This window comes from Botryllus schlosseri, chromosome 14 (genome assembly GCF_051294905.1).
Source record: "Botryllus schlosseri isolate E-star chromosome 14, Bs_hap1, whole genome shotgun sequence".
In the NCBI taxonomy this organism is placed as follows: domain Eukaryota; kingdom Metazoa; phylum Chordata; class Ascidiacea; order Stolidobranchia; family Styelidae; genus Botryllus; species Botryllus schlosseri.
The window spans coordinates 1,961,634-1,979,676 of NC_137249.1; the positions used below are offsets into that span (position 1 = coordinate 1,961,634).

The window sequence follows — 18,043 nt, forward strand, 5'->3', positions numbered from 1 at the left end:
ACAACGAATAATCCCAGAATATTGAACGAAAAACTGTAATAACTTCTATTCTACGGGTCGGAATGGCATCAAATTAGTCTTACGTCGTGTTCGTAGACAACTCAACAATTTCATGGGGTAGATGGTGAAATCTTAAATTTTTTTGAATAATAAATTCAAAATTTTAAAAATTCTGTGCGTTCACACCTACCAGTTGAAATCGAGCCAAATCTGGTGTGCAGTGTTTGTTTGAGGCAACCTAACAATTTGAACAACCCTAAGGCAGGGCTTGGTTTGCCAGGAAACTGAAATCTCTTCAAGTGTGTAAGCAGTCAAAAAACATAACCACTCACGTAAGTAGCGCATGTAGGCAAAACCAAGTGCTTACCTCTGACGTAAGCTCGGGCAGTCCCGACGACAACATGAGAGAGAAAAGCGCGATAAAGAGATTGCCGCGACTGCGCAGCAGTTTGAACGCGCTGTCGCAAAGCTGAAGAAGAATATTTGGTTAGATTCCGAAAAATATGATCATTTTCGGCCAAAAATTTTCGCACCTTTCGAAACTTCAAGAATTCCTCTTTCGTGTCGGTTTTTCCTTTGTTGATGACGTGGATGAAGTCGTGCGCCAGTACGAAGGGCACGCGCTCCCTCTTGATGCCTAGCTTGGTCTTGAAATTGCCGAGGATGTGTCCGAAATCGATGTGGAAAAGCTGTTGAATGAAACCAATTCAATTTCCAAGTTTTTGCGAATTCTAATTCTGAACTAATTTGGAAAATGGGTAGCAACCATTCTAATTGGAATATAATTTGGGAAATCTGGCAATTTTCTACTAGCCTATTTTCTTCAAATCCAACATTTCGTACTACAATAACTTCACCGGTACTGGTTGGAATTGAGCCAAATTTGTAACCCATGTTTTTTTTTAGACAAGTTGGCAATTTTATGGGTTGCCAGTAAAGTTTGAAAAAAAAATTCAATTTTTCCATAAATTTAGAACCAACTTTGAAAGTTTCGCTTCTACACGTTTTACGTTAATCAAATTTGGTATGCACCGTATTTTTAGCCAACCTTACAATATTATCGAACAGCCGGTCGAATTTGAAGAAAATGAGTTTGGAACAACCCTACTGTAAAGTTATGCCTAATTTCTGCAAATAAGCTCGAGCCGATCCAAAGTCCGACTCGAGTCACGATTATCTGACGACTCGACTTGACTCGAGTCATTTTCTCAAAATACGGAAATGACTTGACTCAAATCGAGTCAATCTGTGTATTGACGTGACTTGGACTCGAGTCATTGTGCACGACTCGAACCAAGTCATATGACTCGAGACTCAGACGGCCAAGACCGACATTTCATTGTAATTTCAAACAATAGTAAAGTAACCACACCATTGGGATTTCGTCTATTGGTACTGACTGGTACTTGAAAATGCGACCAGAAACTGCTAAAAGCGAAGAAAATTAGTATATTATAAATGCGAACCATTCGATATCACCAAACAGAGTTATAAAAAGTGGATTTAACAAGACTCTAACAGGAAACTGATCAGTCAATATAATGACTTGGACTCGAGTCATAATACCATGACTCGGACTCGACCCTCTGTTGCTGACTTGGACTCGGACTTGACTCGGTGGTGAATTGAAAATGACTCGACTTGAATCGAGTCAAAACTATAAAAGTGAGATTGATTTGTGACTTGGTTACAACCCTGAATCGATCTGTATGTCTGCCACGCTCCAACTACGATTCCCCAGAAAGTTACCTGGCCACGTTCTGTCACCATGACGTTGTCGGAATGTCTGTCTCCTACGCCCAGCACATAGGTCGCCACGCAATAACCGGCGCACGAATACGTAAAGTTTTGAATTGCCGTTTCCAACCTGAAACAAGCCCCCGGTTAGGTGACACCGAATTCCAGCCCAAGTTTAATACGAATCTCACGCTTCAGGCGTCTCGTTTTTAGACTTGATCCAGTCGAACAAGGACTCGTGCCTGAACGCTGCTCGGAATTTCCCGGCTTTTTCCCTTTGGATGTTGGCGATCGTGTTGGCTTGCGTCACGACCTGAACGGAGGCAGAATAAACATCTCCCGCAGGGACACAACTTCAATATACTATTAAATAGCATATTGAAATTGAAATAAACCCGAATATTTTCGGCTGACACTCGTCAGGGGTAATCGTCAGCAACTAGTAGAGAATTGGAAAGAACATTGTATATCAACAATCGTACCACCAATCCGTGGTGACTAATTTCAGATTAGCAAGACATAGCATCGCGTCGAACAATAAACTACTGCCGACTAGGGCAAGTTTTTGCAGCTTTTGCAACTTTTTTTTACAGCTTCCGGCAGCTTCCCAAATACTCGGAAGTGATGTAGAATGTTGTTTTAAGCTGTTTGAGGGAATCTTATAGTGCAACTTTTTCGATTTTTCATGAAAGTTCATTCGATTTTTCATGCAACCAACTTACTGGTTATATTTGGTAGTATATTTAAATAGATCGGTCACTGTTTTTTCGAGAATTTTGGTGAAATACACGGCCAAATTCGACTGAAATACCGTAAATCAGCACTGCAGTAACGCTCCAACGGGTATTTCGGGAGCTGAGCCGGAAAGTTGACCTTTTTTTAGTCAACAAATGGAGAATGCGGATGGAAAACTGTATTCAGGAGTGGAACTAGGAAGTTGAACTTTTTTTATTATTTTAGTCAACTGACCAAAATGTTAACTGTTAATGTGACTTTTGTGAAAAAATAAATGCAACTTTCCACGGATTTAACTGCAACAAAAACTTGCCCTACAGATGACGATGCGAAGGGGTGCAATTTTTGATAAAATATTAAATTCTCGTGATACGGGAGGCATTTGGTTTGCTTGCCCTCACAATTTCACACATGAAGGCGACGCAAACCAATCCAAAAACGACTTTTTACACCAGAAAATCAAAATTTTATTAAGAAATTTGCTTTAAAATGCGTTAATCTCAGTGGAAATACTGTAAAATCTGCTTCAGTACTCTGAAAAATTACTCCGTTACAGACCCCCACTGTCGGTGACTCACTTCAATCATTCCTTGTTTATCCCCCGTGGACAAACACCCGTACGGTATCATCCTCAAATCCAACCCTTCCGATTTCCAGAGAGAATCCATGATGGAAATAATCTGAAGCGTCAGCATGTCTTGCCGCAGGTCTGAAAATTTGAAACCCCATTCAGATATTCAGTCAGTGGTTATCAACCGGGGGTTCGCGAAGCAATTTCAGGGGGTCCGCGAAACCTCCAAATTAGCAAAATGTGTGATAAAGGTAGCGATTTTTACCTAAAAACCTTAAAAAATTTTACCTTAAAAAACATAATTTTGACCAAATTTTGACTTAACGTACGCAAATTAGGTGTTTCCCACATAATGCTTGGATTGACTCGAAAACTGACGAATTATTTACTTGAAAAAACTTTAGTTTAAAGAAATCTGGCCCTAGAAAGAATTCCAGTAGTTATTACAACACAAATAATGGCAGAAATAATATTTGTTGTAGTACAACGAGAGATGCTTTCCTACATTCTCGGGTAGAAATTGTCCGTCATATTGCTAAGTAGCTTGCCAAGAATCCAAAGAAGGATCAACAGCCGCAGTTGTTGGCTGACAACACTGAAGTTGTCCGTACACTGCTTGGGACAGACCGTGTTGCTTCATTCTGACAATAATGAAAGTTTTCATCACGCGCTTCTTCATATAAGAACCATGCAATGCCCACGCAGTCTTGCTTCAGTTAGGATATTGCGGTACGTTGAGCATAACACCATGTTAATAGCCAAATTGCCAATAGCCTGCTGATAAAAACAGACCCCTGTTTAGAGATGTTTTGTTGGGGTTTTGGAATAAATGCGCTTGCAGAAAAATCTGTTCTCTCCTGTGATATGCATAGCAGCTATTCCAGAATGAGCTCAAGATGAGCTACTAGATTGAAATGACTAAACTGGACGTTATGTTGCTGCCATATATATTGTGATCAAACGCAAAGGTGTCGTCGGAAGCGCTAATAATGATAATAACGAATTATCCTTAATGTGCTGTAAAACTGCCATTATATTCTTTTTTGGGCCGCATAAAAGGTACACATCTCAACTTCTCACATCTTTCACACTGTTATAATGAGTGATAAACGACTCAGACCAATTGCTCAGCTTTCCGAGTTTGCCCAGATCTACAAATTAGAATGAAATCTTACCATCTCCATTCTTGTATATGACGCTGACTTTTTTGGTGTCCAAATTGGAATTCTTGAAAACCAGCCACAAAGGACGCATCTTGCTCCTCATCACTTTGCATTTGTCCGTTCTGAGAATGGAGACAAACAATACACAATTGAACAATACGTTCATATTGAAGTAAACCCGAATATTTTTGCCACAGGCAATCGTCATCAATTAGTAGAGATTTCAAAAGTGCTTTGCCGGTAGAAAATCCCAGCATCATGAATGAAAACTTAAATAACTTCGCCTCTAACGGTCGGAATTGCATCAAATTTGTTTTGCATCCTTTTGGTAGACAGCTAGACAATTTCATGGGGTTGACAGTAAAATTTGAAAAAAAAATTTCATGCTTCATAATAAATTCATAAATTTCAATTGCCAGTCGATACTGGTTGGAATCGGGCCAAATTTCCTGTGTAGCGTTTTTCTATGCAACCTAACAATTTAATCAGTGAATCCCCGGGATCCGGAAAAAAAAGTTATTCTTACACAACCGTAATGCACACATTTGAGTTTTCTCTAGATGCAAGTTCGAATTTTCATTGAAAAACTCACAATGCTTTCTCAAGAATGATCCCGGGATTTAACGGACATTCAATGTCGCTCAGAGCATTGGAATACGACTCCTGTTTCATGCACGACAGCAACGCGTTTTTTCCGTATTTATTCACTTCGTTTTGTTTGATTTGCGGAGACTTCACCTGAAAACATCAACAAGATTTATTGCCGTACGTGCCGGAGACTAAAACGTTGTACTCACCAATTCGTTGAGAGACTTCATTTTGAGCAGGGCGTTGTGCTGAGCATGGAGACAATCGATATGAGAGATGTTCCCGAACAAGTACGCTTCCAATATGAGCGTAAAACGACCGCTAACAAACGGGTTCGATAATTCGGATCTGGAGAAAAGTGTACGTCATAGTTGAACGAATAGAAAATTTTCAGCCTTTCCAAAGAATTACAATTATAGCTCATACATTTGTCCAAACTGGATTACAATAAGAATTACCGAATTTGCAAAAAATTACAAACTTAGTTGAAATAGATCCCAAATTAGGAAGAAATATAACAGAATCAATTTCAGTTGATATCAAATCAGAGTTCTCCTGTAACGTTTTCAGGAAACCAGAAATTAAATTAGATTTAAATTAAGAGTATAGAAACATTTTGCAAGTTAGATTACCGACATTTTGCTCCAATTAGTCCGATTAAACAACTAGAACAGGGGTCACCAACCTTTTGGCAACCAAGAGCTACTTTTGGGTACTGATTGAAGCGACGGGCTACCATTTATTCCCGCCGTTTACCCTTGCCAGACACAATTTCTGCTTTGATATTCTTAGCATTGGGAAGGTATCGCATAGCGGTAAGACTTCTAATAGATTCTTTTAAATCAAAACGTCTCATTTCAACCAGTTAGCCTCTAAGACTTTTAGGAAATTGCGAATTACTTCGCACCGTGTTTGTATAAATTATATAACAACTGTAAGCACGTCACACGTTAGACTAGATATCGTGTTATATGTTTCTAAACCAGTCAGTGGGAGGCATTGCATGCCGTCAACTAGTGCACTGTACTCTGGTATGTAACTTACACTGCAACTCTGAGTGAGTGTTCCAGATGTGCATTAGTGAGGCGTGTTCTGAGTTTGTTTTTTGATGACGGCCTTGTCCGCAAAGGCTGATTCACAACGATAAGTTGAACCAAACACGCTTGCAGCCTTCATAGCTGCTGTGCATTCACCAATGTACTTTTCCGTGTCAACAATGCACCAAAAGTTTGCTGCAGCTTTGTGGGCTTTGAGGCGGAGGTGATTTTGCAGTGGTACAATTTCTATCTCTAACTGTTTGGCATCCAGACATGACAGATTTCATTATACCTGACAGCAGCATCGATTACAGAAAGTTAGAAACATGGTGCTACAAATTGCGTCGAGTGTGAGAGAGACAAGCTGTGTCAAAATATGCAATACGCAATGGGCATACTGCATCTGCCAGTACGCCACCGCTATTTGCTACCGGATAGTAACGTTGTTTACTACTTTGGCATTGTCCGGGACTGTGAGCTACCATAAAGGAACCCCCACCACTTCATGAAGACCGTGGATGGCATGCCGCCATATCGCCTGTATGGGCACTGGGCAGTACGCCGTAGGCCTATTCTATGTCTTCGATATCTTGTTATTCTACTACATGTTGGTATATTACTAATTGTAATTGGGGATATTTGATATCATCATTTTAAGTGTTTATATATATGTATTGTCATTTCTAAGTCACATGTTATAGTGTGATTTAAACAAAAATAGCTAATTAAATCACTCAATTTATATAATTGAAAGCTCACTGGTGATAATCTGACGAATATTGGCAAATATTGCTATTCAATCTATTTTTAGAACAGGCTCGCAGGCCACTCATCTGGTGCCATCGGGCACCAGGTTGGTGACCCCTGAACTAGAATTACCCAGTGGTCCAAGGCTGGCTGCATCTGGACACCGCACCTCACCAGGCGCGTAGCCAGCCGAAAAATAAGGGATGGGTTTGAAATAAAAGAGGGGGGGGGGGTTCGATTTTCTTCGAATTCAGTAACGTAGCATCGATTCATTAGGGTTAAGTATATGCGATGTGTAAATAACGATTATACAACATCCCCGTGTTCGCGATTATAGGCGTATAATAAGCTTGTCGACGAGTCCGGAAGTGCCGTTAACTAGCGACTCCCAGATCTGTCGTGAAAAATGAAATACGCACGCGTCGAACATTTAAATTTGCGCGCTTATCAAAGCGTCCAACAATTAAATACGCCCGCACATCTATGCGTCTTACGTAGCCTCGGCGACGATTCGCGCAAGTAAAAATGTACGAGTTTTTATCCGTGCTATAATGACGCCGATTTCAGGTGGTTCAAACCTTACCTCTTCAGCCTACTGGACTATAACTGAAGACTAATGGAAATCAATTACGCATGTACATACGCACGCGTCGAACATGATTACGGACATTCGGTGTCATTCAGTTACGAGATGTCACTCTTTAATCACAATCGCTAATCATCATATACTTAATAGCATTTTATCCAAGCCATCGAGAAATAGGAGCCAAACCATGGTAGGCCCAAGTCGCGGTAGTTAGGCTAGCGATATCTTTAGTACTAGGCCTATTGCAGATGCGATTGTGTAGGCCAGCGAAGATATCGTGCACACCAAGCCAATGCAGATGTGATTGTGAAGGCCAGTGACGATATCGTGCGCACAGGGCCTATTGCAGACGTGATTATTGAAGCTAGCGGAATAAGGCTTGTTGGAGACGCGGTAAATCAGGCTAGTAATGATTGCCGAACGCGCGACAATGAATGACCTGATTTCGCAATCATCTCAGCGGTAGATCATGTCGCGTTACATTGTGCAGTGCGCACGGACGAATCTCGCTAATTAGCAACACGCCTTTCGTTAATTGGCCGCGCCTTTCGTTAATCGGCCCCGCGCAATACTGATAATACGACTTATTGAATTGCAACCGAGTATTAGCGTCAGAGCGGTCATTCAAATAAGGCGAGGTTTCGCGTAAAGGAGGGGGTTTCTCGTTTCTAAAGGAGTGGGTTTCGACCCCCCGAAAACCCCCCATGGCTACGCGCCTGCACCTCACGATTTTTTGCTGACTCGAGTCATTGTACATGACTCGAGACTAGGACGGCCAAGACAGACATTTCATTGTAACTTCGCAGAAAAGTAAAGTTACCACATGATTGGTACTTCGTCTATTAGTAAGGATACTTGGAAAATAGCGTCAGAAACTATATAAGTGACATTGTCTTGTGACTTGGTTACAACCCTGCGTCACGGAGATCATCGATATTAGTTAACCTTTAATGGACGCTACCGAAATTACCTTCAAAGTGTAATATTGACTCGATAACCGGAATAGGTCTGACTCACTTCAAATGCCAGAAGAGATAATGTCCAATTTTTCTGTTGTCCCACGCTCTCTCCAGCAGAAAAGTCACCAGAGGGTTGTCAATGTACGGTTCGTATTTGATGACCTGCACCAGTTGCAGAAGATATTGCTGCAGTTGGTCGGCTCTGTGAAGAAACGAGGGTCAAAATAGTTTGAGAGGGCAGGCGCAGAACTTCAATAAACAATTGAATAGTATATCATCGGGGTCGTAATGACTTTGAGTCATGACTCGACTCACGATTTTTCGGTGACTTGGCTCGACTCATCCTGTAAAATATATAAATAATGACTCGACTTGTACTCGAGTCAATACCAGGGTTGTAATATTTCGAGTCATGACTCGACTTGAGTCCGGCTCGAGTCACGATTTTCTGATGACTCGCCTTGACTCAAATCATATTTTCAAAATATTGAAATGACTCGACTCGAGTCACAATTTTCTGACGACTCGAGTCATATTTTCAAAATGCTGAAATTACTCGACTCAAGTCACGATTTTCTGATGACTCGAGTCATATTTTCAAAATGCTGAAATGACTCGACTCGAGTCACGATTTCCTGACGACTCGACTCGAGTCATATTTTCAAAATGCTGAACTGACCGACTCGAGTCAATCTGTGTATTGACTCAACTTGGACTCGACTCATTGCGCATGACTCGAACCAAGTCGTATGACTCGAGACTCAGACGGCTAAAACCGGCATTTCATTGTAATTTTGAAGAATAGTAAAGTAACCTCCCTATTGGGATTTCGTGTATTGGTACTGGTACTTGAAAATGCGACCAGAAACTGCTAAAAGTGAGGAAAATTAGTTATATTATAATTGCGAATCATTCGATATCACCAAACAGAGTTATAAAAAGTGGGTTTAACGAGACTTTAAACGGAAACTGAGCAGTCAACACAATGACTTGGACTCGGACTCGAGTCATAATACCATGACTCGGACTCGACCATCTGCTCGATGACTTGGACTCGACTCGGTATGAATTGAAAATGACTCGACTGAACTAGAGTCAAAACTATAAAAGTGAGATTGACTCGTGACTTGATTACAACCCCGATTTTCATATTGAAATAAACCCGAATATTTTCGGCTGACAATTGTCAGGGGCAATCGTCAGCACCTAGTATACATTTCAAAAGGACTTGGTATATCGACAATTGTATTTCCAAATCTATGTCTCATTATTAGATCTTACTTGACGCTGCGTAAACAATTCACCGCAAATTTTCTGACTTGTGGGTCTGCGTAATGGCAATCTAACAGCATGAGCGCGTAGTCAGGTTCGATATGAGGCCACGAAGACAATAAACTTTGCATCTGAAACAAAAAATGCTCATTGTCATCATCAGATTATTAGTACTCTGATTAATAATCTAATTCTTTCAAAAACGCAACAAGATTTCGTGACAATGTGAAGACGGCAATGGCGATAACTGAATTTTTTTTTTCACATTACATCAGAAATAGACGTACTCAACTCGTAAAAACTTGGAAATTGAAGTGAGCCTCAGCCATTAACTGCATGAAAAATTGTTTGAAATTCAGTGCTGGACGACCAGAAAATATTCAGCCCTGAACCAAATTAGATTAAAATTCGAATAACAGCTGCATAGTTTTTTCCAAATTACATAAGAATTATAATGATAGAGAGTTCAGGGACACAGTTCGTTACTAATTAAATCAAAATCAGAATTATAGCTACACAGTCTGTTCGGAAATCAAGATAGAGTTAGAATTATATCCAGCTATTTTTCGAAATTAGACGACAATTAAAATGATAGCTACACAGTTTTTTTCAACATTAGATTAGGAACAACTGAGTTTGCAAAGACTTGAAAAGTTAATTAAATTAAAAAAAAACATTTGACTAATTAGTTTAGAATTAGACCACCGTAATTTCGCACGAATAAGTCTACTCAGACTCGAACTATATCCGTACATACCTGCACTACGTGGGTGCGAGAGCTCCAATTCACAGACGACAAAAGCCTGCTGAGCCTTTCCGGGTAATGGTCCCTGCATTCCATTCGAAGTTTCCTGTAATAACCCCACGTGGCGTCACAGTATCTCTACTCAATTACGAGCGGGGCGTGGCAATTTCAAAGACATGTCAAAGGAGAAGAACTAGGGAAGGAAAATCTGAGAAGTAGGGTTGTTCGAAAATAATTTTTTTTCGGGGATTCACTGATTACATTGTTAGGCTGCCTAAAAACGCTGTACACCAAATTTGGCTCGATTTCAACAGGTAGATATGAACGCACAGGGCTGAGAAAATTTCTGGAAGCTAGCAAAAAATGTTAGGCATTGTTCTTTTAGACTACTTCACAATTTCACGGGGTTGACGGTAAGATTTGAAAAATTTCAATTTTTGGATAATAAATCCAAGAATTTAATTGGATTTACCAGACGTAATCAAGCCGAACTTGGTGTGCAACGCTTTTTAAGGCAACCTAACAATGAAATCAGTGAATCCGGGGAAAAAAGTTAGTTTTGAACAACCCTAGACGCGCGTCACACGGTTCCCGTGACAATTTCACTCATAAAATCAACGCAAACTGATCCCCAAACTACTTTCTACTTTTTAAAATCCAGATTGTAAAGAATTGGGAGAACACGCAAAAATCAAAAGTACTTTTTTACTGACAACTTCTGAACGACGAACAGGCTTTAACAAGACTTCCGTTCTCAAGAGAGGAAGAATAATTCTCACCAAAGAAGAGCCTTTTCCTCCTCATCTTGGTCCACGGAGGGATTCTCCAAATACTGGTGCAGCTGTTGGATGTGGGACTTTGGCGCGCTTTGAAGAATTTCGTAATTGGAAAGGAGGATCCGGGCCGCTTCCGCCATCACCTGCACGGAAAAAATTCGTGAGCATAGAAGATCTCGCCGTTTCGAATTCTGTGTTGGGCATCGAAAAAAGATCTTCAGCGGAGGTCCAAATTAGATAAGAACTACTTACTAACTACGAAGTAGGTTAAAATCATAATTTTAACGGTCAGTTTTTTCCAAATCAGATCAGAATTAGCATTATAGTTACACAAATTTTTTCGAACTTAGATGAAGAATTATAGTTACACAGTGCTTAAAAATTAGTTTACAATTGGAATTATATTTTTTTTCCAAGTTAGATTAGAATGATAGCTACACTGTTTTTCCAAATTAGATTGTAATTAGAACTACAGCTTCAGTGGTTTCCAAATTAGATTACAGTTACGTTTTTTTTTCCAAATTGGTTAAAAATGACAATGAACGCTACGCATTTTTTTCAAATTAGATTAAAATTACAATAATAGCAACAGTTTGCTTCCAAATTAGATTAGTGTTAGAATTATATCCAGTTATTTCAGCAAATTAGATTACAATTAGAATGACAGCTAAGCAATTTTTTCCAAATTAGATTCCGATTAGATCAATAGCTACACAGCTTTTTCCAACTTAGACTAGAATTAGAATTATATCCACGGTTATTTCTCTAAATTAGATTACAATCAGAACGTTAGCCACGCAATTTTTCCAAATTAGATTCCGATTAGATCAATAGCTACACAGCTTTTTCCAACTTAGACTAGAATTAGAATTATATCCACGGTTATTTCTCCAAATTAGATCACAATCAGAACGTTAGCCACGCAATTTTTACAAATTAGATCAAAATTTGAATTATAACTACACAGTTTTTTTTCCAAATTAGATTAGAAAGGACTGAATTAGCAAAAACTTGAAAATCGATTCGAATTCCAAATTAGAAATAATCACATAAAAAATCTCAGAACTAATATGAGAGCATAGAACCATTTCACAAATTAGATTGGAATTATGTTACCGGGATTTCGCTCCAATTAGTCTAATTAGCCAACTAGAATTATCTTGTCCAGTCTGTTCACAAACCTACCTCCTCGTAGGAAGGATACTCCAGCGGTCCGGAGTGGTCCAGAGATATCTCAATGAACGGGCCATCATCCTCGGTCCTGCAGACGCCGACGCCACGCAAGTTCAAAGAATCTTTCTCCATATTATCCGGCCATTGCCAGCAAGTCATCTTGTGCTGAAAACGTAATTCTTGATAATGGTTGTTGCATGGGATGGGTGGGTGGCAGGGTTGCAATGACTCGAGTCATGATTCATGACCTGACTCGAGTTTGACTCAAGTCGCAATTTTGCTATGACTTAATTTGACTCGAGTCATTTTCATTAATTTGGAAAATGACTCGACTTGTACTAGAGGTTGTTGCGCATGACTCGAGTCTGACTTGAGTCGCGATTTTTATCGACTCGATTTGACTCGAGTCATTTTCACAAATACGGATGACGTGGCGAGATAGCGCAGTGGTATAATCCGCGGCTGCAACACCAATGGGTGCGGGTTCGAGTCCGACCGAGGTCGACTTCCGAATTCCGATACCGAAGTGTTGGAGGTTTACCTAGGCTCCTCCTCGCCACCTCATCCGCGTCAGCGGTGTCTTACAAAAGCCTAGAGGTGGGCCGTGCTATAAGTCGGCAGTTACGGAAAATAAGAAGAATATCGGCCTGGTGTAAATGACCATAGTAGTCGACAAACACCATGAATACCCCAAAACAAACTAACAAACGGATGACGTGTAAAGGTTGTTGCGCATGACTCGAGTCTGACTTGAGTCGCGATTTTTATCGACTCGATTTGACTCGAGTCATTTTCACAAATACGGATGACGTGTAGAGGTTGTTGAGCATGACTCGAGTCTGACTCCAGGCATGACTTTTATCGACTCGATTTGACTAGAGTAATTTTCATAAACACGGAAAATGACTCGACTGTGACTCCAGACATGACTTTTATCGACTCGATTTGACTCGAGTCATTTTCATAAACACGGAAAATGACTCACTTATACTCGAGGTTGTTGCGCATGACTCGAGTCTGACATGAGTCGCGATTTTTTTCGACTCGATTTGACTTGAGTCACTTTTATAAATATCGAAAATGACTCGACTTGTACTCGAGGTTATTGTACATGACTCAAGTCTGACTTGAGACACGATACTGAGAACAAATTGGGTCATTAGTAGAGCCCGAGTGATATTGGATTTCTGAGCCGATACCGATAAGACCGATATCCAGTACCTCCACCGATAACCCCGATATATTCAGCCGATATTCAAAAGATATGGAATCTAGCTCAAGGCCCATATTTAACACCTCAGAGCATTTATTTCAACAACTTTACAGCCATTGATATGCTTGAACATGAAATAAATGATCAAGGAACTATAAAAATATATCAAAAGCACCAATCCAGCAGTTGCAGATTACAGTTCACGAAGCACAATTTCTCGGCCCTTTCTCCAAGGAGTGAACTTGTGTGGTCTTCCATAGATGATGTATATAGTACTTAACACAGTGAGCAGTCTTTCACTTGGTAGCATAGTTAGTGGCACAGCAGGAAATCTTTCTTCATTTCGGTTCCACCGCTCCCTTGCAGGGGATCTTTTCTTCAATGGTTTAACCAAATATTGATATTGATATTCTTCTGACAATGCACCTGGAGCCTTCAGCACATCATTAACAAATAGCTGATGAGAATGTGCAAAACAACTCAAATTGTCCACGTCTGCAACTGCTCCACCCATCCCCCATGGGCCTTTAACCAGCATTTCAACAATCAATTGATCAATATTTTACACTCTTTTGTCAGAATTGGCCAATGTCATCATGGAATCAAAAATTTTCGTACCAATTACTGGCTTTATTCCACGTTTGCTTAATTTTCTTGCCCTCTATGCTCGCATATTTCCTATCATGGTGGCTCCGCAGCCGCAGGCCTCAGTCATACATTACTGGTATAATTAGCTCTGTTGGTACCGAACCGGGAAATGTTTCGACGCGACGCTTTTCTCTATCATTACGAGGGTCAGTCCAGCATGATTGAAGTTCTCATTTCTCTTACTGATTGAAATCTTCTGCAGACAACTATTCATCCAGCTGCTCTCTGTCTTTGGTGATCGATTACTGCAGGGGGATTCCCACGAAGTCAGTGGGGCATAACGGTGGTTAGTTATCTATTAATTAGTTATTATTTATTAGTTAGTTATTATCTATTAGTTAGTTAGTTATTAATATTCAGATAGACACCCCTACTTCTGCGTCTAGATCGCAGCGTTCCAGGAAACTGCTGAATTTAATCACGGAAAACTTCGGGACTCTGGCGTTCTGCCGACGTTGGGTGGACCGCTTGGGCGAGGCTCGATATCTCATGCCGTTGAAGAATCTGTGCGAAGTGGGGCTGGTGGAACCGTACCCGCCATTGTGCGATATCAGAGGCTGTTACACGGCGCAATACGAACATACAATATTACTGCGTCCGACCTGCAAAGAAGTCGTCAGCCGTGGCGAAGATTACTGAGCATGAGAGCCCGACCGATTTTTATCAGTTTGCCGATAATATCATGTCGATGTCACAGTTTAAATGGAATATCAGTTTATTTATTAGTTAGTTATTATCTATTAGTTAGTTAGTTATTAATATTCAGATAGACACGCCTACTGCCCTGTATGCAGTATGCACTATATGCAGCTTGGCCAATTATTTTTATAATTGACCGTCCTCACGTCTTTCACCGACGTCTCTTGACTCCCTGCCACCATGTTGTGACGTCACGAAAATGGCCGATATTTTTTTACCTTCAATGGCCGATACCGATATTTCTCTCCGAGCGTGATATCGACTCGATATTATCGGCGAGCCGATAATCGGTCGGGCTCTACTCATTAGTATACTATGAAGGTAGAAACGCGATTTTACCTTTCCATTTTTCAAGACACCCAAGTAGTCGAAAACGTTCATATTCACCCAGAACAGCGGCGTCGCGGCGGAATATTGCGCTGCCATACTCACGAGCTGGCAAATGAAATATTATAAAAAAATAAAAAACATTCACGAGCGATTTCAGTCCAAACCCACTTTTTTGTCGTTCTTTTTCGTTCTGCTCTGTTTATCGTTCTGTTTGGGCTGTTTCCTGATGTCCTTTTTGTCAATCGAGCAGATCGCGATGCAGAGTCTCGCGTTTCGCGGGAGGTTCTGTATTGTGATGTCAAAAGGCAGGACTTCGTTCCACTGTTGCTCGGCGCCTGTCGCATGACAATCTCAAATCAGTTTTGCGAAAACCTTGACTCATTTGGTTCATTTGGTTTACGCAGTCGGAGGCTGTCATTGTTAGTGCTGGAGCAGCAGAAACATCGTCAGACTTGTGCAAACTAACAATATAGTTAAATGACAGTCAACAAACTAACGGTTTTCCGAGAAGTTCTAGTTGTATAACAACAGCCCGCAAATCAGATTCAATCACTTTTTAGGCAAAGCTGCTTACTGCGAAAAAAAAAATCGAAGGACTCACCTCCGCCATCTTGTGGGCTGCTTGTATAACACGCGTTGCACAGACTTTCCATCCCATGAACGAGACCGATATGTACGACGAGCTGCACGACACAGAAATATTATTTTACAATTTTTAATTTATCACAGTTGTTCTTAACCTTAAACAAAGCGGGGAGCCCTTACGCCAATCTGTAATGTTCACTCGACACGCTACGGCTACCGTTAGCCTGATTACAAATGAGTTTATTAATAATGAAGATACGGAATCGGCATAGAAGGACATCGTCTGGATTTCGAACCACTTCACGCTGCACAGTTCACACTAGGGCTGTTCAAAACCTTTTTTTTCAAATTTTATTGGCAACTTCCTACTTGATAAAATTTCCTAAAAAAATGCTGCAAGTCGAATTTCCCTACATTTTAACCTATGTAAGAAAAAAGTTTACGATTTATTTAATTTAAAATATATAAAAATATTGTCAAATTTTACTGGCTACCTCGTCAAATTGTTAGGTTGTCCGAAAAAAACGATTCACACCAAAATTAGCTCAATTCCAACCAGTAGAAGCGAAGTTATCCAGTAGGCTACATAATTTCGGACTCGGAAAAAATAATATTAAGGTGGCAAATTCTTCAATTATTTATCATAGATCTACCCACTATGATTGATGATTGGAAATCCTAAATTTTGAACATTTCCTATATAGCAATGCTTCTATAGGTTGGAACTGAGCAAAAATTGGTGTGCAACGTTATTTAGGCAATAATTTTATCAAGCAGCCACTAAAATTTGAAATAAAAAAATTCTAACAGCCCTACTGCACACGGCGTGCACGTTACCTTCTTTTTGTCCAAATTCAAATTTATGTTGCCCGTTCTCACAACAGTGACGTTGAAAGTGCTATCGCTGGTCCACACCGACTTTGTGTTGTGTCTCTTCCCCACTACAGGAGGTATGTCATCCAGCTGAGGAGGAGATAATCAGATAGAGATGTTAGAAGACAGTCTTGGAGATACCGTACTCCAATACACAATTGTATCGTATATTCATACTGAAATATACCAGTATATTCCCAATTCGCACTCCATCCGATTTGGGACAACCCTCAGCAACTAGCAGAGAATTGGCAAGAACATGGGACTCGAGTCATTTTTTCAAATACGTAAAATGACTCGACTCAATTTGTGTAATGACTCGACCTGTACTCAGTCATTGTGCATGACTCGAACCAAATCATATGACTCGAGACTAGGACGGCCAAGACAGACATTTCATTGTAACTTCGAAGAATAGTAAAGTCACTACATGATTGGTATTTCGTCTATCAGTCCTCATACTTGTAAAATATGGCCAGAAACTGTTGGGACTGAGGAAAATTACGATATTATGAATACGAGTCATTCTATATCACTCGAGGATAGCTGAAAAATGTGGGTTGCATCGGAATGAACTCAAAACTGAACAGTGAACATGATGAGACACAACCCCATGCCTCGGACTCGACCTTCTACTAACTGACTCGGACTTGACTCGGTGATGAATTGAAAATGACTCGACTTGGACTCGAGTAAAAACTGTAAAAGTGAAATTGACTTGTGACTCGGAACCTTGCGACTTAGTTACAACCCTGCATAGAAAGAATATTTTGTGATACGATTGTTGATAGTCCATGTTTTCTCCTATTCTCTACTAGTTGCTGACGATTACCCCTGACGTGTTTCAGGGTTCATTTCAGTATGAATATATTATTTATTCTATATATCGTCGCTGAGGAATCAAAATAGCTCATGTCCGTTTTATACATTTTGAGACAATTCACTCCATCTAGTGTTTGTAGTGTATAGTGTTTAGTGTTTGGTGTTTAGTGTAAAGTGTTTATTTTCTCTCGGCCATGATCAACTGTGCAGTAATGTGATAAACATAAACACGGCCAATTATGTCCGAAAAAAATGAAAATTCAAGAAAAAACACGATTTTCTATCACTTTAAAGAATGGATCTCAAAATTTGAATAATGGACAACGGAAATAATCTGCCGTGATTCCACCGTGATGATATATATATATACATAAAAAAATAGTACACTACAAATTCCTTACCTTGACGGTTTCAAATCCATAAGTAGAATGAGAGAGAAGAGGCCTGACCGGTTTGACGTGGAGCAATTGCAGCTGAGCCGTTTCTGGGTACGAATTGTCATTGCCGTGGACTTTCCTTATCAGGTATTTGCGTAAAGCCTGCGGGTTGATAACATTGCAGTGAACACGAATGTGGATTTTTTTTTCAAATCCGGATTCATGGGTTCACTGATTAAATTGTTGGGTTACCTTAAAAAACGCTCTACACCAAATTTGGCTCGATTCCGACTGGTAGATGTGAAGGTATAGGAGTTTGAAAATTTTGAATTTATTAATGATTATTTTTTCCAAATTTCAAATCTTACTGTAAACTACATGAAATCGTGAAGTTGTCTAAAAGAATG

General features: G+C 40.1%; 1 protein-coding gene and 1 long non-coding RNA gene across 2 annotated transcripts in view; one reads left to right on the forward strand and one right to left on the reverse strand.

Moving 5' to 3' along the window:
* Window positions 1-18,043, reverse strand: part of LOC145455939 (phosphatidylinositol 4,5-bisphosphate 3-kinase catalytic subunit beta isoform-like) — a 29,884-nt gene that overhangs the window by 4,883 nt on the left and 6,958 nt on the right. Inside the window, exons 5-22 of the mRNA XM_080333971.1 lie at window positions 17,661-17,798; window positions 16,402-16,527; window positions 15,581-15,662; window positions 15,148-15,314; window positions 14,989-15,084; window positions 12,102-12,254; window positions 10,920-11,059; window positions 10,153-10,246; window positions 9,405-9,526; window positions 8,182-8,325; window positions 5,004-5,142; window positions 4,799-4,944; window positions 4,219-4,328; window positions 3,051-3,181; window positions 1,929-2,050; window positions 1,750-1,867; window positions 534-689; window positions 368-469 (exon numbers count right to left, since the gene is read on the reverse strand). Of these exons, the coding sequence (XP_080190097.1) occupies window positions 368-469; window positions 534-689; window positions 1,750-1,867; window positions 1,929-2,050; window positions 3,051-3,181; window positions 4,219-4,328; window positions 4,799-4,944; window positions 5,004-5,142; window positions 8,182-8,325; window positions 9,405-9,526; window positions 10,153-10,246; window positions 10,920-11,059; window positions 12,102-12,254; window positions 14,989-15,084; window positions 15,148-15,314; window positions 15,581-15,662; window positions 16,402-16,527; window positions 17,661-17,798 (2,286 nt within the window). The remainder of the gene's footprint in view (window positions 1-367; window positions 470-533; window positions 690-1,749; window positions 1,868-1,928; window positions 2,051-3,050; window positions 3,182-4,218; window positions 4,329-4,798; window positions 4,945-5,003; window positions 5,143-8,181; window positions 8,326-9,404; window positions 9,527-10,152; window positions 10,247-10,919; window positions 11,060-12,101; window positions 12,255-14,988; window positions 15,085-15,147; window positions 15,315-15,580; window positions 15,663-16,401; window positions 16,528-17,660; window positions 17,799-18,043) is intronic.
* LOC145456158 (uncharacterized) overlaps window positions 1-18,043 on the forward strand; it is an 86,038-nt gene that overhangs the window by 3,830 nt on the left and 64,165 nt on the right. The gene's annotated exons all lie outside the window — the stretch shown is intronic.